At 42.9% G+C, this 25,856-nt stretch overlaps 4 protein-coding genes across 6 annotated transcripts; 2 read left to right on the forward strand and 2 right to left on the reverse strand.

Annotated features, from left to right (window-relative positions):
- The first annotated feature begins 1,103 nt into the window (after window positions 1-1,103).
- slx4 (SLX4 structure-specific endonuclease subunit homolog (S. cerevisiae)) lies at window positions 1,104-11,944 on the forward strand. 3 transcript variants are annotated; one of them, XM_078793212.1, is made up of 14 exons: window positions 1,104-1,264; window positions 1,489-1,956; window positions 2,029-2,236; window positions 2,410-2,625; window positions 3,333-3,556; window positions 4,626-4,918; window positions 5,040-5,283; window positions 6,050-6,219; window positions 6,296-6,442; window positions 6,538-6,707; window positions 6,782-8,712; window positions 9,285-9,384; window positions 9,542-9,850; window positions 10,952-11,944. In XM_078793212.1, exons 2-14 carry the CDS (start codon window positions 1,596-1,598, stop codon window positions 11,325-11,327), a joined length of 4,749 nt encoding a protein of 1,582 aa, XP_078649338.1. In that variant the 5' UTR covers window positions 1,104-1,264; window positions 1,489-1,595; the 3' UTR covers window positions 11,328-11,944. The 3 variants fall into 3 exon arrangements, with proteins under 3 accessions (XP_078649338.1, XP_078649339.1, XP_057941844.2); XM_078793213.1 differs by having other exon boundaries at window positions 3,333-3,487; XM_058085861.2 differs by having other exon boundaries at window positions 1,489-1,929.
- A 119-nt stretch (window positions 11,945-12,063) lies between these two features.
- On the reverse strand, window positions 12,064-17,911 carry mcrip2 (MAPK regulated corepressor interacting protein 2). Its single transcript, XM_058085915.2, has 5 exons — window positions 17,449-17,911; window positions 17,261-17,330; window positions 15,916-16,049; window positions 13,356-13,463; window positions 12,064-12,511 (listed from the first exon to the last, which is right to left on the reverse strand). Exons 1-5 carry the CDS (start codon window positions 17,504-17,506, stop codon window positions 12,441-12,443), a joined length of 441 nt encoding a protein of 146 aa, XP_057941898.2. The 5' UTR covers window positions 17,507-17,911; the 3' UTR covers window positions 12,064-12,440.
- Window positions 17,912-18,379: 468 nt separating this feature from the next.
- gde1 (glycerophosphodiester phosphodiesterase 1) lies at window positions 18,380-22,828 on the reverse strand. Its single transcript, XM_058085902.2, has 6 exons — window positions 22,504-22,828; window positions 21,123-21,298; window positions 20,765-20,870; window positions 20,435-20,527; window positions 19,301-19,512; window positions 18,380-19,215 (listed from the first exon to the last, which is right to left on the reverse strand). Exons 1-6 carry the CDS (start codon window positions 22,759-22,761, stop codon window positions 19,068-19,070), a joined length of 993 nt encoding a protein of 330 aa, XP_057941885.2. The 5' UTR covers window positions 22,762-22,828; the 3' UTR covers window positions 18,380-19,067.
- A 948-nt stretch (window positions 22,829-23,776) lies between these two features.
- On the forward strand, window positions 23,777-25,120 carry tmem186 (transmembrane protein 186). The gene is made up of 2 exons (XM_058079264.2): window positions 23,777-23,913; window positions 24,061-25,120. Exons 1-2 carry the CDS (start codon window positions 23,911-23,913, stop codon window positions 24,715-24,717), a joined length of 660 nt encoding a protein of 219 aa, XP_057935247.2. The 5' UTR covers window positions 23,777-23,910; the 3' UTR covers window positions 24,718-25,120.
- The last annotated feature ends 736 nt before the right edge of the window (window positions 25,121-25,856 follow it).

Here is a 25,856-nt window from a genome sequence, read left to right on the forward strand (position 1 = left end):
TTGGCTCAATTGTTGGCTCTGGATACTAATATTTAAATTGAATATATTATGCATAAAGGTTATGGTACAAACTCAGTGTATAACACAAATGAGTACACCCCTCACACTTCAGCAAACATTTTATATTTTCACACGAAGAAATACTATAAAAATGTAACTTTATACACTTTAGAGTAGACAATATACACTGTATACTGTCAGCATTGTTGTTATGGAGCACTGCCCTAATACTTTTGGGCCTGGAATTCACCAGAGCTTCACAGGTTGGTCCTGGAGTCCAATTCCATGATGACATCACAGCGCTGGTGGATGTGAGACACTGTGTTTTTGCTTGAAGATAACCCACAAGTAGGGCGGCACGGTGGTCAAGTGGTTAGCGTGCAGACCTCACAGCTCGGAGACCGGGGTTCAATTCCACCCTCGGCCATCTCTGTGTGGAGTTTGCATGTTCTCCCCGTGCATGCGTGGGTTTTCTCCGGGTACTCCGGTTTCCTCCCACATTCCAAAAACATGCTAGGTTAATTGGCGACTCCAAATTGTCCATAGGTATGAATGTGAGTGTGAATGGTTGTTTGTCTATATGTGCCTTGTGATTAGCTGGCGACCAGTCCAGGGTGTACCCCGCCTCTTGCCCGAAGACAGCTGGGATAGGCTCCAGCACCCTTGTGTACCTTGTGAGGAAAAGCGGTAGAAAATGAATGAATAATCCACAGGTGCGGAAACATACTTCACGTTCCTCTTCCTCAGCAAGGCACTTGGCATCTTGTGTGGGCTCATTATTATGACAACTGCCAATGTGACGCAGTTTAAAGCTATACTGCTGCACAAGCTGTACATTGACTACTCTGAGGTATATCCGATATTATTTATACAGTATTAAGCATTTTTTTTTCAGCACATACTGATGCTGGATTTGTATGCATATGTTGTGTTAGCATTGTGTCCAATGCAATAGCTCCACATTAAACAGACGCATACTAACGTATATACATCATATATATCGTATAACATATCTAACCACAAACTGTAATCAATTGTACTAAACGTGCATTATTTACACGACCTCAGTCGAGTGACCCGGAAATGTGAGAGCGGTCTTCCCGTCACGTGACCGGAAGTTAAAAACGAGCGGTTCGGTTTGTGGAATGAAAACAATCCCATGAGGTTATATGCATTTTTAACAATACCTATATGGAAAAGAAGGTAAACATCGTAATGTTTTCGAGTAATAACTATAAGGCGGTACGATGACGCTCCAAATCCGGTAAGAAAACAAGCGTGTACAGTATATTAGCGAGCTAGCTAAACTGTTATGGTTGTGTTGCGGTCATATTGTGAGATGGATAGTAGATTGAATGCCACACAATGATATTATATTCATATTCCCTATAATATATATGTGAGGATAAGCGGTAGAAAATGAATGAATGTGCTAAACGTATGCAATCCAGAAAATAGTACAATATTACTGCTAGTTTTCTTTCACAGTACCTACGGACCCTTGAGTCAACACGTTGGCTGCCTGTTAAGGATGCCAGCCAACAGAGTTAATGGTAGAATGAGTTATACAAGGTGACCAAAATAGGATCATAATCATGAACGACTCGGACCAGGACTTTGTTGATCTCTGCTCCAAGCTGCTGAAACGTTCCCGCAAGAAGGTTGAACCCAAACACCAAGGGAGCTCAGACCAGAAGCACCCAAGCCAGTCAAGTGATGGAGGCAAGAAAAGAAACAAGGAGGTCTATGTTCGTTCTGGAGTCGTGGGAAATGGTGGGGATGATTTAGGAGATGCTGTGGCAGCTTCTGGACAAAGGATCGAGAAGCAGGTGAGGGCTAAAGAGAAAGTTCTGAAGAGGATGGAGCATTTCAAGAGGGCAAGTCCACCGAAGATGGTGCACAAGAATCACCCTGCAGGGATGGAGCAAGGTGGGCTTCCTGATAATACACCGTCAGGTGAGCTGATGAAGATGCACATCATCATATATTATAAAGTATTTATCAGAAATAAACGGATTTGCCACCTAGATATACCACAGCCGTCCTCTTCAGACGTCCATCTGAGGCCAGTAGATAACGATGAGGTTCTGGCTATGCGACTACAGCAGGAGCTTGACCGTGAGGCAACACAGGCCCGCACACTGGACCTGGATGATGGAGGCCTCTTCTTCTGTCAGATCTGTCACCGAGATTTGTCTCATATGACACCTGATGGTCGGATGCAGCACATCAACAGGTCAGAGTTTCTTGTGTTTGTTTTTGTTTACTGTTTTTGAACAAGAAGTCAACAACCCTGAATTTGGAGCATCAAGATGATCTTCACGGAGGGATGATCTTCATGCTTCAGTGATAAAATGTGTATTTACCTTTAATCTTTGTTCTTCTTGTATGTGCAAACTCTTTTGGTAGGTGTTTGGACAACACTGAACACCAAATAGCTGCTGCTCCTCCTCCTTCTGGTGTCCCTGACTGTCCGATATGCGGCAAGAGGTTTAAGTCACAGAAAAGTCGCTCCACCCACCTGAAGCGCTGTTCCTCAGACATGGGAGTCAGCCCTGCCGACCTGTTGCAGGCACTACAGAGGCAGGCTGAGGAGACACAAAGTGCAGCCGCTACCAACATGAAGTATGTCAGGCCGAGCTCCATCAGTTAAGCCTTTACAGTGGAATCTGTTAGCTCCGACACAATTCATACCTTTTTGGGAATCGTGATTAAATTCTTCCCATGGAAATAATGCAAAATTTTCAGCATCGTAGAACCTTTGTTAATCTACAGGCAAGTTTAAGTATCCAAGTATAAAAACAAGTTAACCAGTGTTAATATTACACTGTAAAACAAACACTCAGTGATACAATTCATGCTTACAGAACTAACCTCATGTATAATGGCAATCCAAATATACAACTTTAGAGGCAGAAATTTAGACTTTAGAGGTTCTACAGTACTTAATTAGTATTGTATTAATTGTAATGAGTGCTTCATTTGCTTTCTGTAGTTGTCGGACACGTCATATGCTAATCAAATGCCATAGAGGTGGTGTGAACATGAGTCAGAAAGTAAACAGAAAAGTCAATACAACCATATACACTCCTGTTGAAAATTTTAAGACCAGTTGAACAATTGTATAAAAAAAAAGGACATTTATATTTTGCACTACTCGATCTTTAGGGAGTTCTATGTAGAGTTTCAAAATGCAAAATGACCTGATTAAAAGTTTCTGACCAAAAAAAGTTCAATCTTTCATCCTTGAGATGAATCCACCTCATTCATAGTTGTTTTTGTCTTTGTAGACGTATTGTGTTACAGAACATAATGTTTTGTCTTGCATTCAGCTTACAGACCGGAGCAGCAAAAAGGAAAGGCACAACTAAATCAGGACTACCAGCAAAAAAGAAGGCCAGAAAAGGGACTGAACCCCTGGATGAGGACACCATGGTGGCCCTGGCGATGTCCTCGTCCCTGTTAGAACAGCATAAAGAGCAACAGAGTACGTCCAACGCACAGACAGCTTCTCATTCGTCCATGACTCCTGTATTAAAGTGGAGGTCAGATGCAGGTAACATAAAGTCATCGTCTTTGTCTCACAAGATTAGCTTGATTTAATGATGTGGTGGGTCCATTGTTCATTCATTCATTCATTCATTCATTTTCTACCGCTTTTCCTCACGAGGGTCGCGGGGGGGTGCTGGAGCCCATCCCAAACTAATATTGTCAGTAAGACGGCTAGATGTAACGCTTTGCAGCACATTCTAAAGCAGGGGTCTCAAACTCAATTTACTTGGGGGCCACTGGAGCTCGGGTCTGGGTGAGACTGGGCCGCATCAGGTTTTCCAACATAATACAACATATTGCGCAACTGCAGGGTCTTGAGACACATGCTAACTCGCAAACTAGAGAGCGAGCGACCTAAACGGTAGCCTTCAAGTTATTTCCTTTAAACTTAAATAGCCAAAAACTTACCACTTCCACACGGATAGGGAGGATAACTATTAACGGTTATTTAACCTTTAACATTAACATTAATCAAATGTAATAATTTTTTCTGGGTACATGATACCATACAGCATCCATATCAAACTTGCACAGGCCGAACTAACATTAAACTTTCATATCAAGGCGGGGGCCTCAAACTAGTGTCCTGCGGGCCACATTTGGCCCGCGAGCCGCATGTTTGAGACCCCTGTTCAAAAGTTAGCGCCCTCCCCAACCAGGGACAGTACATGTACACCCCTTGTGCTTGGGGCCCTGGTACACCTTTCCAATGTCCTTTTCATAACAATATCTAGTATATAGCAGTGGTTCCCAAAACGTTTAATTTGAATGACAAAGTTAGGGAATCCATGACTTGATAAATGATGACTTGATGACAATGATAAAACATCAGCATACTCAGTACCAAGTAGCGGATGTACTTAAATCAAAGTGCCTTATCTGTAGAGGAAGTTAGCCTTAAACAGACCATCCTCTTCTGTCTATTGGACATGAACCAGCACCACCACATGGCACAAAGCGTGGGAAATCATACTTTTCACAAGACACTGACGTCATCTAAAGGACAGTGCTTGGATTGGAGAAGGAGGATTGTTCTGTGCAGACTCATAGGAATTCCCTTCGTCATCTTGCAGGTAAGGGGCGTGAGAAGAGAAAAAAGGGCGCGGTCCCTCGTCCGCCTCCTATCCTCCTCATCCAGGATGCTGATGCGGCCCTGACGAGGCTGCAGGAACGTGTTTCTGCACTCCTCCTACGCAGTCGAGCTCCATCTCCACCGACTCCTACCCGCTGTCCCAGCGCATTGTCTGTCTTGAATGGTGCCGCCCCCTTATGGCAGAAAAGTGCACTACTCAAGGGAGACGCCAGTTCCTGGGACTTCTTGGTCCCGGAGCTGAAAGACTTCATCACACCTTGGGAATCAGCACAGGTGAGATGATGAATATTTAAAAAGGCCCATGTATTAGTGGACTAGACTATGATATTACTACTGGCTTTTAAATATATTGAACAAGATGTGTTCTTAGAGAATTTATACCTCCTCTCTGTAGACCGTGTCTGCTTCCTTCCCCACCATCGACAAGCCTAGTTCTTCTATCCAACCTGGGAGTGAAGGTCCTACCGTCTCCAAAGCTTCCACCCTGTTATCCTCCCAAACGGATGCTGGCTCTTCACTTCCCTCCACTCCGGACACTGGCCATCTTCCAGCGAGCAGCCAGGCCCTGAAGGACCTGGTGGAGCTGGCTGATGATTTCTTAGCTGGAGCCCATTGCCACCATAATGTTTCTTGTCCCGGTAAGAGTAAAAACAAATACATTCATACATCTGTCAATTTTCGATGCCGCTTATCATTACTAGGGTCACGGGGGTATGCTGGAGCCTATCCCAGCTGGCTTTGGGCGAGAAGCGGGGTACACCCTGGACTGGTCGTTGATCAATTCATTAAATCCATAATTACATCACATCATATGATGTATTTTTCTTTAGATTTCTTTACAAGTCTAAAATTGACTGTTCCCAAAGACTCAATGTGGCAGCGACATCAACACAGACACCACCTTCCCGTTGAGTTATTTCTTGAATTCAGTAGTTTCTCAACCTTTTCATTAAATGCCGGAACTTGCATCTTTCCTTGGATCAATGTTGGGTTATCGAGGTGAGGAAAACGATTGAATTCAAAAATGAGCAGAACAGGAAGGTTGTGTGTTTATGTTGCTGCCTCATTGGGAACAGTCATGTCAACCATCACATCTTCGTTGAAGGGAAAAGTAACCTTAAATTCTCTTTTATCTCTTGAATTCATCATTTCTGTGTTTTATTATGCATTTGGAATTAATGTAAAATTGTATAACTATAAAAATGTGTTATTATATATAATTATATTATAAACATTTCCGACTTTCTGGAATGAATTACTTAGATTGACGTTATTTATTATGGAAAAAATAGATTGGGTCAGATGGAACAGATCACTAGTGCTAACCAAGGTTCCACTGAACATGCATGTACAATTTATACTCACCTTTAGCTGTCATACGTTGTTGCCTTCATGTTCCAACAGACAGTATGTCGACAAACCTCCAAGCGAGCGGCTTCCTTCCAGACAAGATGGCTAACATGAGTGGCTTTTTTCCTGAAACGGCACACACCCCCTCACATGACCTCCAGGACCAAGCAGGAAAGTCCTTATGTCAGCCTGGAGCAGATAAAGACCATAGCAGCCAGCTACCCGTGAGATACGGATATTACAAAATCGACGCATTCTTCCTATTGGAATAACTGACACCCCTATTTAATTTTACTTCAGGTGGCGCTATCCACACTGGTATCAAACCTGAGCAGCATGGTTAACAACCCTCAGCTCAGTGACTTGCAACTCCAGGTGGACAGTGGGGAGGTGTTCTTTGCCCATTCCTTCATGGTGTATGCACGCTGCCCCCTCCTGGCACAAATGGTAACACTGCATACCTTATTACGACCAGCTACTGCCATAACATGGACTCATCATTGCTGTAAAGTGTTATTTTGTGATGTTGTTCTTACTTCCAGATGCATGAAAGTGGGTTTGGGGTGCATGAGGAGGGAATGCCCGCAGCTCAGAGGGTGTTGATCAGTGATCTACCCGGAGAGGCGGTGTTGGTTCTGTTGCAGTACCTCTACACGGCCCACTTTTCCCTTCCGTCATCTTTGCAGCCTCATGTACTGGAGTTGGCATCCAGGTCAGTATGGAGGATAATAATAATAATAATAATCATAAATACTCCAACCAACTTCTCCCCTCCTGTTTTTTAAGGTTTGATTTACAAGAACTGCAGCAGCTATGCGAGCTTCACGTAGAAGACGCTTCGGCTAATGATGGAGACTCCAGCAACCACGTGGAGCCTCTAAGCACCCGCACCGACAAGGACCTGGCGGCGCTCTTCAACTCCATGTGGAGTCACGAGGACGATGCGGACGACGGAGAAGGCGGTGACGGGAACGCTCTTGAAAAGGCTGCTGACGTCACATTAAGCGAACGGGAGATCCACGATGAGCAAGTGAATCAGGAAGAGCTGGATGAGATTTATGAGTTTGCTGCCACACAGAGAAATAGGAACGAGGAGAAGGAGAGCATGGAAGAGAGTGACGGAGTTGATGGAGGAGCGTCAAGCAAACAGATTCAACCAAGAAGGACTTCGGTAGAATGTAGTGAAAAAATCCCACAGCTGAAATATGACTCTGAAATGGACCGCAGCTTGGAGAGCAGCTATAATCGCCTCTTCTCAGACGCTGAAGGTGTCTACAAAGACGAGGAAGCCTCCGTCTGTCATCCTTCCTCTAGTATGCTGAAAAACGAATCGCCTCATATGTCTCCTTCATCTAAGCTGTCTGCTAGAACTGTGCTTCAGTCCTCAGCGAGTGTGGGCAGTGAGCTTTCCCCCAGTACGTCCAACTTGCCCATCCCGGGTGTATCTCCAGGAAACCGGTCACCTTCAAAGCCACAAAGTCAAGTCCCATTGATTTCTAATTCACTTCTCAACAAAGAACCAGAACTGATAGTTTTGTCAGACTCAAGCGAGGAAATGGAGGTCGCAAGCAAGCAGAACTACACTCACTTAAAACCTAGAGAGTCCTCAGAGGAGAAGTTCAGCCCTAAGGAACCGTCTCACAACCAACTCAATCTAAGCTGTGAGCAGATGAATGTAGATTGTTCTCCAGAGGTTTCCTGGCTCATCCCTTCTACTCCGATCCGCTGCAGTCCCACAAGCACAAGCAGGGACAGTTCTACTCAGACCAAAAGCAGCATATGTAGGACACGGTTGTTCCCTAAAGATGACGGTTCAATCTCATCAACATTGAAACTGGACAAACCGGAAGTGAACCCAAAATCCTTGCACCTCTCAAACCTTTCTCATCATCACAGTTCCTCAAAGCAGGAGGCATCTCTCCTACTTCACAACAAACCTTACAGCAGCACCCCCCTGCACGCAGACGTGCTCCAACACCATGTCAGGCCTGATACGTCGCCTTTCTGCACAGCCCCTGATGTACAGAGGTCCCTCGGTCAAGAGTGTCATGGGTCACCCTATGAGAAGATGGAATTTGGGAGCTTGCATTTGTCCCCTTCTTCTGACCCTTCAGACCCACCCTCATGTGTTTCTCATACAAGTGTTCAGAAACGCAGTAAACGCTCCAGTGAAAGTGCTGCTGGGTCCATGATATTGAGTAGAACAACAAGTGATGAAGAACATTTAGAGGCAGCGTCGGATAGGAGAAGCAAAGATGAAGGAGAGCAAGTAGAAGCAAGAAGTGAAAGTGCCGAACAGTCTCGTTATGATCAGAGCTTCATGGCTATGGACGAGCCACCGATGGCTTTCAACGACTCGTGGGGTTTCGACGCTTGCAACGACATCGCGGGGAACCCGGGCTGCTTTAGTTTGAGGTTGGATGACAGCGGGGGATCCAGCCGACAAGAGCAGAACCCCCCCGGGGAAAGATGTGTTAACGGGTCAGCCTCGTTTACGAGTAGCTACACTCCTCCCAAAATACTTAGTCCGCATCCATCTACCAGTAAAAATTCTCACACTTTCACACCATCACCACCTCATCGTAGTACTCGTGACCTGCCAGAGATGACTGACAGCGTCCTGGGCGCAAACGTATGGGACAGTTCAGGGGAGGAAGAAGAGGAGATTCTTCCTCTCACTCAGAGGTTGAACCCTTCTGAGCAGCTCAAAACACCATGTAAGTGGTTTTGATTTATTATAATAAAAAAGTTAATTTTTTTAATTTAAATTACAATTTAAATTTAATAAATTACCTTTTTTATTATAAATTTAAATTTAATAAAAATTAAATTTAATGTTAATTTAAAATTTAATTTTAAATTAGAATTTTACATTTATTTTAAATATATTAAATTACAATTTAAATTGTAATTTAAATTACAATTTAAATTTAAAAAATTAACTTTTTTATTATAATATAAAATTTAAATTTATTAATTTTTCTTAATTTTAAATTTATTTTAAATTTAATTTTAAATTAAAATTTAAAATTTATTTTAAATATTTTAAATTACAATTTAAATTGTAATTTAAATTACAATTTAAATTACAATTTAAATTTAAAAAATTAACTTTTTTCATTATAATATAAAAGCTTAATTTATTTATTTAATTTTAAAATTTTAAATTAAATTTTAAATTAAAATTTTTTATTTATTTAAAAATATTTTAAATAAAAATTTTGCTAAAGATTCAGTTGTTCAATTGATGGAAAACCATAATTTATTTCTTCTTTGTACCTTTTTATAGCATCTTCTCACAATAAAAGACATCACACTCTGGTGCCCATTACTCCCATGCCTCACTACTCTGATATGGATACTCCCGAGCTCAAGAACAAACTCAACAGGTTAGTCAGTTTGTCATCTTTTCACACTTCCGCCATTCATCTCGGGGCGTTCTGCAGCTTTTGCACTGACCGGCAATACAGGGGAAAAAGTTTTGGCACTCCATCGCTTTGGGTAACAGTAGAGGCTTTACAGATGCCACTTTCCTCATCTGTGCAGATTCGGTGTCCGCGCCTTACCGAAGCGGCAGATGATCCTCAAGCTGAAAGAGATTCACCAGTACACCCACCAGCTGCTCAGCTCTGAAGATGAACACGAAGCACAGACGAAACTCCCTGCCTCCGAGCCGTCGGCCGCTGGCAGCGGGCCCGTCTCTTCTGACCGCAGACACCAGTTTAAGGAGCCCAGAGTGCCTGCTGCCGTATCTCCTGGGAAACACGATAAAGGGCAAGAGGCGGACACGGAGCCGCTGTCCAACTCTCAAGACTCCAACGCCTCTTCAACTACTGCAAGCGAAGAATCCGAGAGGTATAAAGTGTTGGCAACCACTCACATCACATTTTACAGAGACCATGTTTAGTTTTGCCCGATACTTTGGGAGTAACTTCAATATGTTTAGTGTTGCCTTCATTACAACTACAATAACAAACATTGCTGACGTGCAAATATGTATGTATATTTTGGACTGTGCATACATTTTGGTACTTGAATACGCTTATACGCTTTTGCTCCAGGTACACATTTAGTGCATTTTACTGGTAGGTATGTGACACCTACATAATGCATATGTACATAAGGTGTACATAACTCACGCTTTCCATTGCAAACCCTCTTGCGTAATGTGACGTGCAGCACCAAAGAAAAACAAAAACAAAAAAAAAGGCTGTGATTGGTTGGCTTGTAGAACATTATTTCCTGTGTATATACAGCCCACTTCCTCGAACGCCTTCTCGAATTGTGGCTCAACATTTAACATTCATTCATTCATTCATTTTCTACCGCTTTTTCCTCACAAGGGTCGCGAGGGTGCTGGAGCCTATCCCAACTGTCTTTGGGCGAGAGGCGGGGTACACCCTGGACTGGTCGCCAGCCAATCACAGGGCACATATAGACAAACAACCATTCACACTCACATTCACCAATTAACCTAGCATGTTTTTGGAATGTGGGAGGAAACCGGAGTACCCGGAGAAAACCCACGCATGCACGGGGGAGAACATGCAAACTCCACACAGAGATGGCCAGAGAGGGTGGAATTGAACCCTGGTCTCCTAGCTGTGAGGTCTGCGCGCTTAACCACTTGACTTGTAGTGGTACTCCCTTTCTTTCTTTACCATTCACTCGCTCCCAATGAACAAGCTAACAAGCCAAATAGTGAGTGAAAGTTGTGGTTGTTCACAAAGTTGCCGCCACATGCTCTACCTTGATGAAGAGCTAGAAAAGCAGTAGTGTTCAAAGTGCGGTCCAGGGGACATTTATGGCTCAATTGTTATTGGCCCATGGTACATTGTAGAAATTAAATTAAAACAAAAACTGTTTATTAATAATGAAGAAACATTTGTCTTTGAAAATATAGAACTAGAAGACAAGCAGTAAGAAAAAATCAATTTTTCCCCCCAACCCCTGCAGGCCCAACCCAGAGCTGTGTCTTTCCTCCGGTGGCGACTCCGACAGCGACGGCGGCATCTCCGCTTCCCAGGCAGCCACACGCCTCCGAGATCGCTTGCTGGCCGTGCGCTCATTCATCCTGTCCAACCCCGACTTGTACAATCAGATCCTTCAGTACCAGCCTCTGGTCCTGTCTCAGCTCCAGGAGCGTCTGAAAGCAGCGGGGATCCGCTTAGGAGCTGCCAAGCTGGTAGACTATCTGGACTCCCAGTGCATCACCTTCACCACGGCTAAACCGGGACAGCCCGCACCCTCTCGCAGGCGAGTCAGGAAAACAGGTAAAAAGGCAAAGGCGGCAGGGAAAAGAGGTGCCGCAGCACAACCTCCAAAACTGTAACGTTGAGGATGAAAACAGGTAGGGATGAAGCCATTAGAAAAATGAAAAATGTTTTTAAGGACTATGTTTTGGTTTCTAATTGACAGATTTTCCTTGATGGAAAGCCTTTGTATTTCAAGTATCCTAATATTGGATCTTTTAAAAGTGTGCTTTCACTAAAAATAAATGTTTTGTATGAATTTGTCTAAAACAGCCTTTGAACTTTTTGTTAGGAATATGCTTGAAGTTGAACGTAAGGGGACGCAGGCTAAGGTCTTAAAACATCCAGATGAAATGTATTGCAAATGTATTGATACACTGTGAGGTTGCATGTTATGACATGTTCTTTAATTCCTTAGTGAAGAACGCAGGAATTCTGAAGGCAACATTCAGGCATGTATACAGGAGGTAGGTATGTATAGTTGTGATGCTAAATCTAAGTGAGATTATTTTTCTCCTGGCTGAATGATACAGACAGGCATTCTATTTGTCATCATTTTGGCATCACACTTTGCCAGAATGAAGACATCACATACAGTTGCACTATTTAAGTAATTAGTGAACCCACATTGTAAATGACTTCAGTCGATAGACAGTTCTTAAAGCGACTATTTGTAATATTAAAATATTCAGCAGTTTTTGCTTTGTTGGTTTATGGAGTAGTGAACGTCTGTAAACAATGCAAAGAAATACTAAGTTGAATTATGAGTTCCACTGTTGTTGTTGATTTTGGCACTATGAACATGCCAAACGTGACAAAGTTCTGAAAAACATTTTATTTTTGCTCTTCAGTAGATTCATATCCAAAGATGAGCCAGAGTACACGGTGAAGCACACTTGAGGAACGAGGGAAGCTCTTAAGGAAAAAATAATTTCACAATTTCAATCAAATGTGTTATTCAAGTAGAGAGAAAGCAGCCTTTTGCAGCAACACATCATCAGGGCTTTTTTTTTTTTTTTTTTTTTTTGTGCGCTCGGTATTCCCTAAAGCAGCATAAAGCTCCAGGCATCAGATCAAGTTCCGAAGGGCAGATGATTCTACACACGGAGCACATCCTGGAGCCCCTTCCTGACCCTTGTGGTTCCTACGCTGGTGGAGCATCGATATGTTTCCCCCATCTCATCTCAACGCAGTCACGACAGGCCTGCGATGTTTGCAAGGAAGCGCTGAGCCCACCATTCCTCCAAGTCGATGGGGACAAAGTCTGTGTGGAAACAAGGTAATATATCCCGTTACTATATGGATGTTAGGGCTCTACTTCGACAGTCAAATTCTGTACTCAATGTAAAAGCATGAAGGGCTGCAACCCACCCCCAAAAATCTTTGTTTTTTTCACAAAAACTGACAAAAAATGGCATGCATTGGGGAAAAACTAAGTCCCTCAATTGCTAAGGACTAATTTCAGGGTTTCAGTGACTTAACAGCCAGTGTTCATAGACTTGGCCTTCATTTATGTCAGCACTCGGCTTGCATTTTAGAACCAATCTCATGTTTCTCCATGTTCATTGACATGATAGTGAGCTCAAATCCGCATGTTCCTCTACTCCAGCCACATTTTAAAACCTACATTATCACGAGAATCAGATTTTTTTTTTCAATAGCTTGCAAATAATCACGGAGGTTCAAACATTCAACTCAACACATTGGTTGTCACCATCCAATCAAAGGTCCTTGAGATCAATGAGGTGAAAGGTCATGAATCCAGTACATGTCGTCAGGTTATGCAGTTTCTCTGTGTTACTCCGGTTTCCTCCCACATTCCAAAAACATGCTAGGTTAATTGGTGACTCCAAATTGTCCATAGGTATGAATTTGAGTGTGAATGGATGTCAGCTGGGATAGGCTCCAGCACCCCCGCGACCCTCGTGAGGATAAACGGTAGAAAATGAATGCATTTATTGCCCTATTTTATATGTCCTTCCTGAGTGACTTAAGACTTAATTTAGTCTTAAGATCTAATACCAAAACTCTACTTACAGTAAGGTGCCCATTTAAAAATAGAAAACAAGCAAAACACATTATTGGAGTGAATCAAGGCAAGTATTTACTTTTCATGGCAGTACTGGGGGTCTTCTCAGTGTATTGAATGGGTCCTTGGCTGGCCATCGACTTCCCAACGTCTCCATCTCCCAGCTTCTGCTCCACCTCCTGCCACGCTGGGGGAAAACACAGATTACTTCATTATGAAAAAAAATAACACATACTAGTTGAAGAGTTTACTTAATATAGTCAGGCTTGCATGTGACTACAGTGGTTAGTTGTCAGCATGGACTGAGACTTTCATGCTTGGATAAGAATCAAGGTTTTTGGATGTGTGGGACCTTCAGTCAAGGACCATTTTAGTTGTTAGCAGTTAGTATTAGTGCACTGGGTGATCGGTCAAATTTGGCTTTTTTTGAGAATATATTAAAAATAAGCATCACATGACTGAACATCAGTGTACATGTATTCATCAAAGAGTATGACAATTAAAAATGCATGTCTTGAACCAAGTGGTTAGCATGCAGGCCACACAGCTAGGAGACCCTGGTTCGATTCCGCGCTCGGGCATCTCTGTGTGGAGCTTGCATATTCTCCCACATTCCAAAAACATGCTAGGTTAATTAGCGACTCCAAATTGTCAATAGGTATGAATGTGAGTGTGAATGGTTGTTTGTCTATATGTGCCCTGTGATTGGCTGGCGACCAGTCCAGGGTGTACCCCGCCTCTTGCCGGGATAGGTTCCAGCATACCCACGACCCTTGTGAGGATAAGCGGCACAGAAAATGGATGGGTGGCTGTCTTGCAAACCTCTGATACAAATGTGATGCAGAATTGACTTGTTTGATACTAGGTTACTAGTATGGATACTATGTGGTAGTACAGACTAGAGTACATAAAACAGGGGTCGGCAACCTTTACTATGAAAAGAGCCATTTTACCCCCTTGCACACTAAAGAAAAATAACCTGGAGCCGCAAAACATAGTATGTTTAAAACAATTAGGGGGTATCAAAGTAGTTCAGATAACAAAAGACGAGTTGGAGTACTCTTGCTAGTATTGGAGATAAACTTACATAAATATATGTGTAAAGTACAGTAAACTTACCTGATTTGTTTACTCTGGCAAACAAGTTCCCATGCACCAGTTTTTTAAAAAAATGATCTCTAATATATTTTTTGGAATTATCAAGTAGTTCTGGGAAAGTATTACTTCACCATTCAGTGGTGCCCAGCCAATCACAGGGCACATATAGACAAACAACCATTCACACTCACATTCATACCTATGGACAATTTGGAGTCGCTAATTAACCGAGCATGTTTTTGGAATGTGGGAGGAAACCGGAGTACCCGGAGAAAACCCACACATGCACGGGGAGAACATGCAAACTCAGGGTGGAATTGAACTCGGGTCTTCTAGTTGTGAGGCCTGCGCGCTAACCACTCGTACGCCGTGCAGCCCATAGTAAAGTATTACTTATTTTCCTTCATGTTTACTTGTGTGAGAGAGAACTGAATAGCATCCTGTCTGCTGTCAGAACTCAGTCAGGATGCATTCATGGTCTCACACAAAGTTGGATTTTTTTAAACTCATTACAAACACATGCATTTTCCCCACTCGGGTGTTAAAAAATATTCAAACATTGCAAAGGGAGCCACAACAAAGAAGCTGAAGAGCCACATGCGGCTCTGGAGCCGCAGGTTGCTGACCCCTGACATAAAACAAGAAAATCTACTAGAATTGAGTTGATAAAAGCCTTTCAAAAGATCTTGACACAGGGTGCCTTTACAAAGATAATGGTCAGTTTTGATATGGTATTCATTCAATGATATGTTTATTTGACATTGACATGTGAATGAAACATTTCTAGGTGTTAGATGACAAAATGAGGTGGAAATGCCACATTAAAAATACAATGCAAAATTAGAATACTTGTTAATAACAACATGCATCTTGAAAATGAACATATTGAATCCAAAGTGTGCGGCTGCAATCTGCTTGAGGCTGGTCATAGCAGTGTGTCTACAATTTGACACACACACACACAAACATCCTCAGGGTTACTCATTTCCACAAGGCTGTGAGTTGCACGGCAAATGCATAAGGACACATGGGTTAAGCTTTAATAAACACATTTAAATGTCTACGGCTTCACTATGGAGAGATGTATTCCTGCAGCATAAACAAGTGTTAATATGTAGCTGCACGTTGATCTGTGATCAACACCGGTCTTTGTAAATCTCTAATAAGTTACCTTTTTTTTTTTTGCAAACACATTGAACTCTGACCTTGCGCTGTATGAGTGAACAACTTGGCTTAATGAGCAGCCTTTTTTATCAGGATTATACATGAACTGCACCTTGTTGTGTGCCAGTGCGGTAGAGTAAACATGCACTGAATCTTATCATCTCTTCCAAGACCTTCATATGCATTATCTTTTATTGTGGTTCTCAACATGGCTTTGATGTGCTCCGCTTATGGCTCTACTTTGTCAACATTCATGAATGAATTACTTTCACTGTGGAAATGGATTCAACAAGAGAGAGGATAAAGACAAGTGAAGTCTGGATAGGAGTGGTTAAAAACTGTATAAAACTTTTGCAGTGCAGGCCTCTTGGTCTTACCTTCATAAACAAATTTCACGTTCTCCTCATGTGCAGGTGTGAATCCCTCAGCTGGGCTGTCGGCCTTCTGCGTGGATGCACTGTGGTAACGCTTCCCATTGAGGCGGTTGAACACGATCTTCGGGGGTGGAGTACTGCGAGGTGAGACACTTGCGTCAACGTCACAACAAAAAACATTTGGTGCTACCTGCTCACCCTCAAACACATTACTATGGGACTGACTGGGTGACTGTGTCTGTAAATATTACGCGCCAACGATGGATCTGCGCGATCAATTGATCGATAGCGCCCGAGATGGATCCATCGTTAGCGCACAAATCGATCGATTTCTGCGCCCACGATGGATATAACTGCCTTGCGCTGGAGACCGATGCTTTGACACTGCGCTGATGATATAATGACAATAGTTGATCTGCTAATTGCATACAATGACAGGGTTAGGGTTTGGGGTTAGGGTTCACACTCCCCCCACCGAGAACGGTAACAAAGTGAACTGCTTGACAATTAATCATTCATTCATTTTTTGGACTGGTCGCCAGCCAATCACAGGGCACATATAGACAAACAACCATTCACACTCACATTCATACCTATGGACAATTTGGAGTCGCCAATTAACCTAGCATGTTTTTGGAATGTGGGAGGAAACCGGAGAAAACCCACGCATGCACGGGGAGAACATGCAAACTCCACACAGAGATGCCCGAGGGTGGAATTGAACCCCGGTCTCCTAGCTGTGAGGTCTGCACGCTAACCACTCGACCGCCGTGCCGCCCGATGCATCGACTTCTTGTTGATTCTTCTAAGTAACTACGCTCAGCGCTGCCATCTGTAGGCATCTAAACAAACTACACACATCCAAACCCGGGCGCAGTAATATACCATCGATCGTGGATCCATCTCGGGCGCAGCGCTATCAATCGCGCAGATCCATTGTTAGCGCGTAACATAAACACACGTCATAAGTACTCTTTCAAAAAAGCGACTTGCATCAAATCTAGCGAAGATAGAGTGCCAAAGGTATAGATTTGTGCGTTCTACTTTGGTGAATTTATTAGGTTGTGGCAGCGCCCAAGAAAATCGTAGTGTAGTAGAAAACTGTGGTGCTTTCAAGGACCACAGAAGAGTGAACTTTTGGCAAAAGAAAACATCAATGAAACAAAGACATAAACATGTCAAAACAGGGAACTTGCTAGTACTGCAAGTCCCGGGTGAACGACTGCCAGGACAGACCGTGAAACCACCACACTGTTTGAGTAGTACAAATGCCACGGAAATGTGACGTAGTAGCGTGGCGCACGTGCCCTGTAAATTGGAGCCCACGCGCCAAGGAAGAAATACTTACTTGGACGTGAGCCACGTTGTCGGCTTTAGCTTCAACTCGGCTAATTTGCTGTCGATTTGTTGCGTGGGACCTACGGCAAGTGAAAAGCACACGTTGTAGAACCATGTGACGTCACTTTGCATCATCATCATCATCATACTTTAGGCAACAACACACACACGCACGCGCGGTCTCGAGCTGGCTCTCACCTGTCGTCCTCCGTTGTGTAACTAGTTTGCTGGGCCCTCTGGTGATTGTGTACATCATGTGCCAACACCACTGTGAAGTGTCCAAGCTCCGGAAAGGTGTCCACTCAAACTTCACCACCGTGGTGAAACGTCACCACGGGTCAAGCCGAAGTGTTATGCGTGGGGGGGTGGACTTGTTGCCCAGCTGCGTGAACACGCTCCCAGCCCCTCCAAACCGGCGGCAAGGTGTTCTCCCCGTGGCGTGTAGGTCATCCAAGGAGAAAGTGTCTTCACGTGCAGGGGATCACCCACCCACTGGGTTAAAGCGCACTTCGTGTCGTCCAAGGACAGCGACGCAACGGCGGAATACCTCGCCTCCTCCGTCCGGTTGGATCACCGGTGCTGTTTGCAGTTCCGCTGCTGTGTGACTGGGCACAAGGACACGGCTCACTTTATTTCCACCACGATCGTGTTTCCCCGACCCGGCGTCAAGTCAGTTGGTATTATTTAAATAACTTCCTGTTTGCGATTTCACAATAATGTAACAACTAATTCAAGTAGCTTTTACCAGGTTACTACTTGTATGCTATTTGTTAAGCTACAAATACGACAATAGCTATGTAGTCATTTAGCATATGTATACGTTTATGGGGTGGGGGGGGGCTTCACTTACAGTCCGGTTTGTTCTTTTATCCGAGAGAAAGTGTTAAAATGATGCTCATAATTGACTTTTATTTTGGAGTGAAAAGTCAATTTCCGGTGTAAGAGTCGCTCTTTGTATGGATCGGCTGGGCAACCCCCACTCTGTGACATCACTTCACGCCCCTCAGACTCTTCTTTTTTTTAAGGGGGCGGGGTGGGAACTTACCTTTCACCTATTAAACTAACAGCCTTAGACTCAAGATTATTTAAATTGTGGTTTGGAAACTAATAACCTCCAAAGTCACATCCTACAATTTTAATAAAAAGACTGGTTATGACGGCACATACAAGTATATTATAACATTTATTTATCAACATGCAGAGATTTGTTTTACACAATTTATACAGCATATACACATAATGTATAAACACACAGTAGGTTATTTCCAGATTAACCGGGGGAAAGGAAACAAGGGTCATCTGTGGGTCGTCAATCTTTGCACTGACGCTAAAGTGTAGCCTGGTCAAGAAGCGGCTCAGACAGGCTTATCCAGAGTGAGATCCACCACAATGAACTCTACTATGTGGGTCACTCACCTGAGGCCACGAGCCAAGAGCAGTAGTCTGAGTGTTATGTCAGAAGGGTGTTTGGCTTGTACGTGCATTTATTTTGCAAATGCTCCCAAGAGGTCATCTTGTACAAACACACTACAAGTGGTTCGTCAATAGACCGTGAGGCTGAGGCAACATTCAGGTAGTTGAAAATACATTTCAAGTCGTCTTTAGTGAGTATACGAAGAGTTCTATTCAAATCGAAATTCTAAACATCAAAGCTAAGTATCGAATTGAGGTTTCATTGTAGATATTTGCCTTCATTTAATGCTGCTGGCCAAATGGGAGGTAGTGGCTTCCCCCCCGGCTATCATCACATGTTTATAATACAAGCACAAAGCCATGTTGTGCATACTAAAAGAATGGCCCCAGTGGGTGTTGGAGTGTCAGTAGTGAGGTTCACAGTCCTCCACAAGACTGTCCGTGATGTAGCTGACTTTCAGCAACTCTTGGTAGTGTTGCTTCTCCACTCCTGTGTTTACCGTCCAGGCGACCACCTCCACCCCTCTTTGGCTCCAGTATTGCACATAGTCCCTGCAGAAGAGCAGAGCAAATGATAACGCGACACTCAATTATGGCTAGGATGAGAGCATATATAGATTGAGCTGCACAAACTCACGGTGAGACAAAGTTCTTCTGCACCAGGAAGGCCGAAATGCCACAGAGCCTCCACAGCACGTGATGGTGCGCCCAATCCAACACGATATCCATTAATGTCAGCCAGTGGTGTTTCCATAGTGAGGAGTAACGCGCGGAGCCATCGCCGAAGCGACTCAGGCTCCATGGCCTATGGGTCAACGCAGTGACTACTTGTGGGTCAGTCTGCCTCATCTGAAATAGACAGAAGAAGAATGGCAACATTTTGGGGAGATAAAAGGCATTGCCTGAAGTCCAAGTTGGGGGTGTCCAAACTGTTGAAACACACTAAAACCAATTCAATGTAGGCCAAAATATGCCAAGTCGTTTAAGCTAGGCTATCTAGGAGGCTGAAAAAAAGGCTGATACACGGAGGTTATAGGACAGCCTTGGCACTTTTGGTCCTTGAGGCTCTCTTGCTAGGTGCTAGCATGATAACCGTTAGCATTTTAGCAAATTTATTCATGTCTAAAGGCAAATACACACATGGCATGATGTAGGGACACTATGGGACTGCCTTAACACTTTTTAGACTTGGTGCTTTCTTGCTAGATGCTACCATGCTAACTGTTAGCATTTTGACTTTTTTATGCACATCTAATAAAAAATACACACATGGCATGATGTATGGACACTATGGAACTGCCTTGGCACTTCGCCACTTGATGCTATCTTGCTAGGTGCCACCATGCTAACTGTTAGCACTTCGGAATTTTGGCTATTTTACTCCTGTTTCAAGGCCTATATATACACATGGTATGATGTAGGAATGCTTTCTCAGCACTTATGGTGCTAGCATGCTAACTGTTAGCATGTTAACATTTTAGCTGTATTCCTCACGTCGAAAAGCTAATATAGACGTGGCATGATATTGTAAGACCTCCTTGACGCTTTAGCTATAGCATTAACAATACGTTAATGACCGCATATCACTAGAATGAACACTAGAATTTGTGAACAAATGTGAACATATCAAAGGCGCTTTAGTTGACTGAGTTGTTTTTGTAAAACTGACATTACTTGTTACTTGTCCTGCAGGCTTAACATGTGATTCTTAGTGAAGCTAAGCTCCCTTGATTCCCACACAGGTAGATTCACGCTCCCAGGCCCTCTTCACCTTGTAGATGACCTTGGGCTCGAAGGAGCAGATGATGCTGCTGTTGTACAGGGCTGGGTGCTTCTTATGCAAAGCTGACAGAGCTGCAGCTGCCTGGAAAGCAATGGGACACGCAGGCGCATGGTTATTATAGGTCAGTCCTATACAAACACTCTGGAACTCAAGAATGTTACAGTCTGGAAAAACAACCATTTGCTGCTTTGCATTCCTTACTGACAAAAATGTGCTGAGTCAAAAACAACAAGCTAAAGCGGCACTAAATATGTGACAAATGTGCTGCTGTAAATACATGACGATTGTCTATTGTAGTTAAAATCACTTTTGTTGCACCTCATCTGGATGGCCTTTCACGTCAAAGTATATGGTGAGCTGTAGTTTGAGGCATTCTTCTACAGCCTGCTCCAGTGTGGGGATCTTCTCCCCAGCAAACCTGTCCCTAAAAAAACCAAAACAAATATATTAGTCAGGAGGCTTGGTGCTCTCATGCCATATCAATAATTTTCATAGCATCCACTTTCAAAGCATGTTTTGCTTTTTAAGTAAAAAAACATGACCTGATGTCAATTTCAGCCTGTTTGTGCATCGCCATTTTGTGACATACAAAAAGAACACAGTGGTCTCTCACCGAGTTTGAAGTATAAATATATACGAAACACTAGGAAGGGATGCCAAAAAGATGTAACTCTACCTGAGTCGGTGTTTGGCAGCTGCATCCAGCTTCCCCAAGTCAGCAAATCTTATTTGGCTGAGAGGTCCTGATCCATTTGTGGTTCGATCCACACTCTCGTCATGCATCAGGATTGGAACTCCGTCTGCAGAGAACTCCAGGTCCAGTTCTACTCCTGTGGCCCCATTCTTGCTTGCCTAGTACAGGACACATACAACAACGAACAGGACTTGAGCACAAAACGTCACTTGTGTAAGTCATACCCCTCAAAAAATATCATGACTAGTACTACATTTTTACCTGCAGGCATATGAACATCATTCAATTCACTTCACCGTATTTGTACACTGCATTCATAGTTCTTGAGGGTGCTAATTTTGACAATGTAGTGCTGTCCCAAATCTATTACTGTCATTGCATACAAACCGGAAACATACATACATCCATTTTCTATACCGCTTATCCTCATTAGGGTCACAGCGGCATGCTGGAGCCTATACCACCTGACTTCGGGCGAGACCGAGCCAGCCAATCGCAGGCTACATAGAGACAAACAACTATTCACACTCACATTCATTGTTGTGAGCCTTTTGTTGTTTTTTTTTATTTATGTTTGACTGTATCACTTTAAGGTTGCACATTGGAAGATTTACTTTCCTATTTCCCAACATTACAACAAGCACCAATGTTCCCGTTCTATGACATCCAATACAGTGGAACCTCAGTTAGCGTACGCCCCTGATCAGCTTATAGGTTACTGTTGAAAATGTACACTAAAATGTTGCCTCTGTTTGCGTACATTTCCATGTTAATATGCTGCGTGAGTGCAGCTGTGTTCTCTTTTATGTGTTTTCATCACAAACTTGTTAGCATCCTTGCTACCTTAGCATCCTTAGCTACTTTGCTAGTCTTTGATGTCATCTGCTGTAGAGTGAAAAATGTTAACACAAAACAAAATTTTATAGTTTTACACGTATAAAATAATTCCAAATGCGTATAAATGATATGGACACATTAACATTTAAGTTTAGTTTTTAGTATTTTATGAATTTATTGTCAATGAGTATTGTCAATGAGAATGGTTGAATAGTTTCCAATTTCATACCATACGTGTGTTAAAACGTGTAAATTTTATAAAGTTTTTAACCGAATTCATGCAGTAAGGTTATTTTATAGTAAGGTTATAAAGTTATATTATTCCCTGTTATGGTCTTGTTTTCAGAGAGGTAGTAGCTTGTTTCTCTCACGAGACCTAGCAACACTGCCCCCAATGTTTATACATGTCATAGCTAATATCTGGCTTGTATTCAACCCAATCAGAGGCAATGTCAAATGTAGTGTATATTTTAAAGAGAATAAACGACTACAGTTCTATGTTACACAACACACCGTCCTATCTCACCTGTCGGATGGCTGCGATAGTGTTCTCCGGCGCGTCGTGTCCGCCGCCCCGGTGCGCTACCACGGACACCTTGCCAGACCCAGCCGGGTGAAGCACTTGGCGGGCTCGGCTAGCCGGAAGCTGCGGGAAGCGGAACATGGCTATGAAGAGATAGAGGAAGCCCGTCAAGACGCTGGACCACACCGGACTACGGGTGGCCAGCAGAACCACCACGAAGACGACGGTGTAGAGCGAAACTTCATCGCCCAGCTGCAGCATGTCGTTCCCCCCCCGATCCAAACGGTCCGATGACGCGAGAATGGGCGAATGAGCCCTGTCTTCTTCTTTGTTTGTTGGCGGACTACAACCATGTCTTAGAGGTGTATGGCGCCACCTAGTGTTATTATATAATATATCTCTTACAGTGGAATCAGTCTACAAAATAAAAAACACATTTGAGGAAAAAAGAAACTCCATTCCCTATTCTTCCACATTCTTTGTCTTTAATGTCTGTAATCTCCTTTTTTTTTTGTTTTCCAGCGCTGTGGATGAATTTTGGCTCACTCATCTTTGCAGGATTGTTGTAATTCAGCACAAGATTATGCCACATTATCTCAATAGTCTTCAGGTCATTAATTTGAGTAGGCTACTCCAAAATCTTCATTTTATTTTTCTTCTACAATTCAGAGTGGACGTTCCGGTGTGTTTTGGGTCATTGTCCTGCTGCAGAACCCAAGTTTGTTTCAGTTTGAGGTCAAGAACAGACAGCCAGACATGTACAAACAAACATACCAGTGGGCGCACAGTTATGAAGACAGTGGTGGAAATTAAATAAATAGCTTTTCAATTGTGTTGAGTCTGTGAAATCAGCTCTTCTAACAAGGCCTCACAGTCACATCCCAAAAATATGCATTTTAGGTTAATTAGATAAATTGTCCATATGTATGAATGTGAGTGTGAATGGTTGTTTATGTGATTGGTGAGACCCAAAGTCAGCTTGGATAGGCTCCAGCAGGCGTTTTAGACAATGGAAGAAGGTATGGAATAAAGTGCGCAGTTGTCCTTTTGTTTTGTTGCATTTTTTCTCAATTACTTCGCACCAGAACAGGCCACCGATAAGACTAACTAATGGTAATAATTAATACTGTATAAACTATACAGGCAACGGCTTACGTCATGTAAGACCAGCAAATTGTGACCTCTAAAAACATGTAATGCTTCCAACCAGTAGATGGCGGTAGGAGCCTTTGCATTGGTTTCTTCAATGCAGCGGCAAGAGGATGAACACTTCCGGGTTTTCTGTGTATGACACAAGGGAGCTCGTGGTGAGATTTCCGGTTTCGTCCTGACAGCTGTAGGTTCGTTCTTAAAAGAACCGAAGAACATTACGACCTATTAATTCGACTTCAGTATATTGTGTTCCTGGGGATGGTGAGAGACTTATACATGTATATATACATTTCTGTAATGCACTTTCTTCGTAATATTCTCATATCACACTATGTGTGTTTAATATGGAAAGGTGTCACAATGAAACCCGAACGTCAGTATCACTTTGTTTTGTTTGCTTCCATTCAGATCCGTTCCGCGTTAACCGGAAGGTTAAGGTCCCACATCCTGTCCCACATAAGAGGATCATGCCAGCTCACAGGTGGACAGTTGTCTTCGGGTTCATCCAGGCTCTTACCCCTCCACCATGGATGCCATGCGTTCCTTAACCCCCAAATCACAGCTCACAAGAGGTACTCAGATTTATCCACACAGAAATTTGACATGTTTTACAAATTCCCTCACATGAGGCTCCTCCGAGCTGTCTCTAGGCTAAAATTACTCCAAACCGGCATCACTGTTGTTATCCTGCCCCCGGTATACTTTATGTACCTCATGGGAGAAGCCCCTCTCTTTCTTGTCAGTTACTCAACGGGAGTAGCTTTATTCGCCGGCGTCATGTTGTACGCGGCCAGTTACTTCTTCCAAAGGGTGGTGGGCATGATGTACCTGGATTCCACAAAAAACACTCTCAAAGTGTCCCACTTGACTTTCTGGGGCGGGCGTCATGACATTTACATGCCTGTGTCAGATGTCATGACTGTTGGGGACACTGGGGACTCTTTCAATGAGCGGATACTAAAACTGAAGCGATACAGCACTCCTAAGACTTTGTATTTCTCCACGCACTTTGGACAGGTGGTGGACAAACAACAATTTGAGAAGGTATTTGGAAGTTTAAGGTGATACTGTTATCTTATTGGAATATTTCAATCGATTGCTACTGTTTATTTCAGTAGGATGGCGACATCTACATGGAAACTATTAATGTATTTGGTCTTCTAAGCAAGTGTTTCACGTACACTATATGATATGATTGATGAGATTTGGCGTTTTCATATAATATTGTCTAAAATTGTATTTGCACTCAACCATATTGATGAATACATGGATGAATAAAAACATGATAGATGCTGTTATTTTGTTTGGAGAGCAAAATAAAGTTGTTCTTGTAAAGCCGCTATTGATGATGTATTGATAAGTGATTCACACCAGGAACGCTGTGCTCTGCAGATAGAAAGTGTTGGTGTAAATCTACAGTAATCCTTCACTTATTGCAGTTATTTTGTTCCAGAGCTGACTGTGAGATGTGTGCGGCCTTCTCAATATGAGTTTTAACATTATTAGAACTTTCTTGAAATGAACTTGAGTCACATTTACACTTGTATTACCCCCCCAAAAGTAGATATAACCAGATAAAATAAGGTATTTAAAGGAAAACTTTGCCTGTCATCCACAATCCCTATATGAGACATGAACACGCATCTTTCCCCTTTCTGTTAAAAAAAAAAGCAGCTAGCACGAAGCTGCTAACAATGCACATAATGGGAAGCACCTATTGCGCCTGTAAAGCCCTATTAAACAAACGCAAAGAATGCTCCATTTACATAACATAACTTGCATATTAACCAAGCTACAGCAACACTGTGATCGTCGGAGCTAACACCGAAGTACTATTTTTCTGGCTTAGTGACACAGTGCGTCAGTACTAGTATTCAGTTATTCAGATTCAGTTATAGTGAAACACTAAGCCTTTTTTGTAGCATTGTCATGCAGTAGTGCGAAATGTTTCATTGACAAAATATGTATAAGATAATAAAATGTAAAATTCGCAGGTATGCTGTAGCCTATCCCCGCTGTCTTCAGGCGGGAGGCGGGGTACACCCTGGACTGGTCGGCAGCCAATCACAGAGCAAATATAGACAAACAACCATTCACACTCACATTCATACCTATGGACAATTTGGAGTCGCTTATTAACCTAGCATGTTTTTGGAATGTGGGAGTAGATCGGAAAACTCATGCACCCACAGAGAAACATGCAA

This window comes from Doryrhamphus excisus, linkage group LG9 (genome assembly GCF_037039965.1).
Source record: "Doryrhamphus excisus strain RoL-2023G ecotype Guam linkage group LG9, RoL_Dexc_Guam_v1.1, whole genome shotgun sequence".
In the NCBI taxonomy this organism is placed as follows: Eukaryota; Metazoa; Chordata; class Actinopteri; order Syngnathiformes; family Syngnathidae; genus Doryrhamphus; species Doryrhamphus excisus.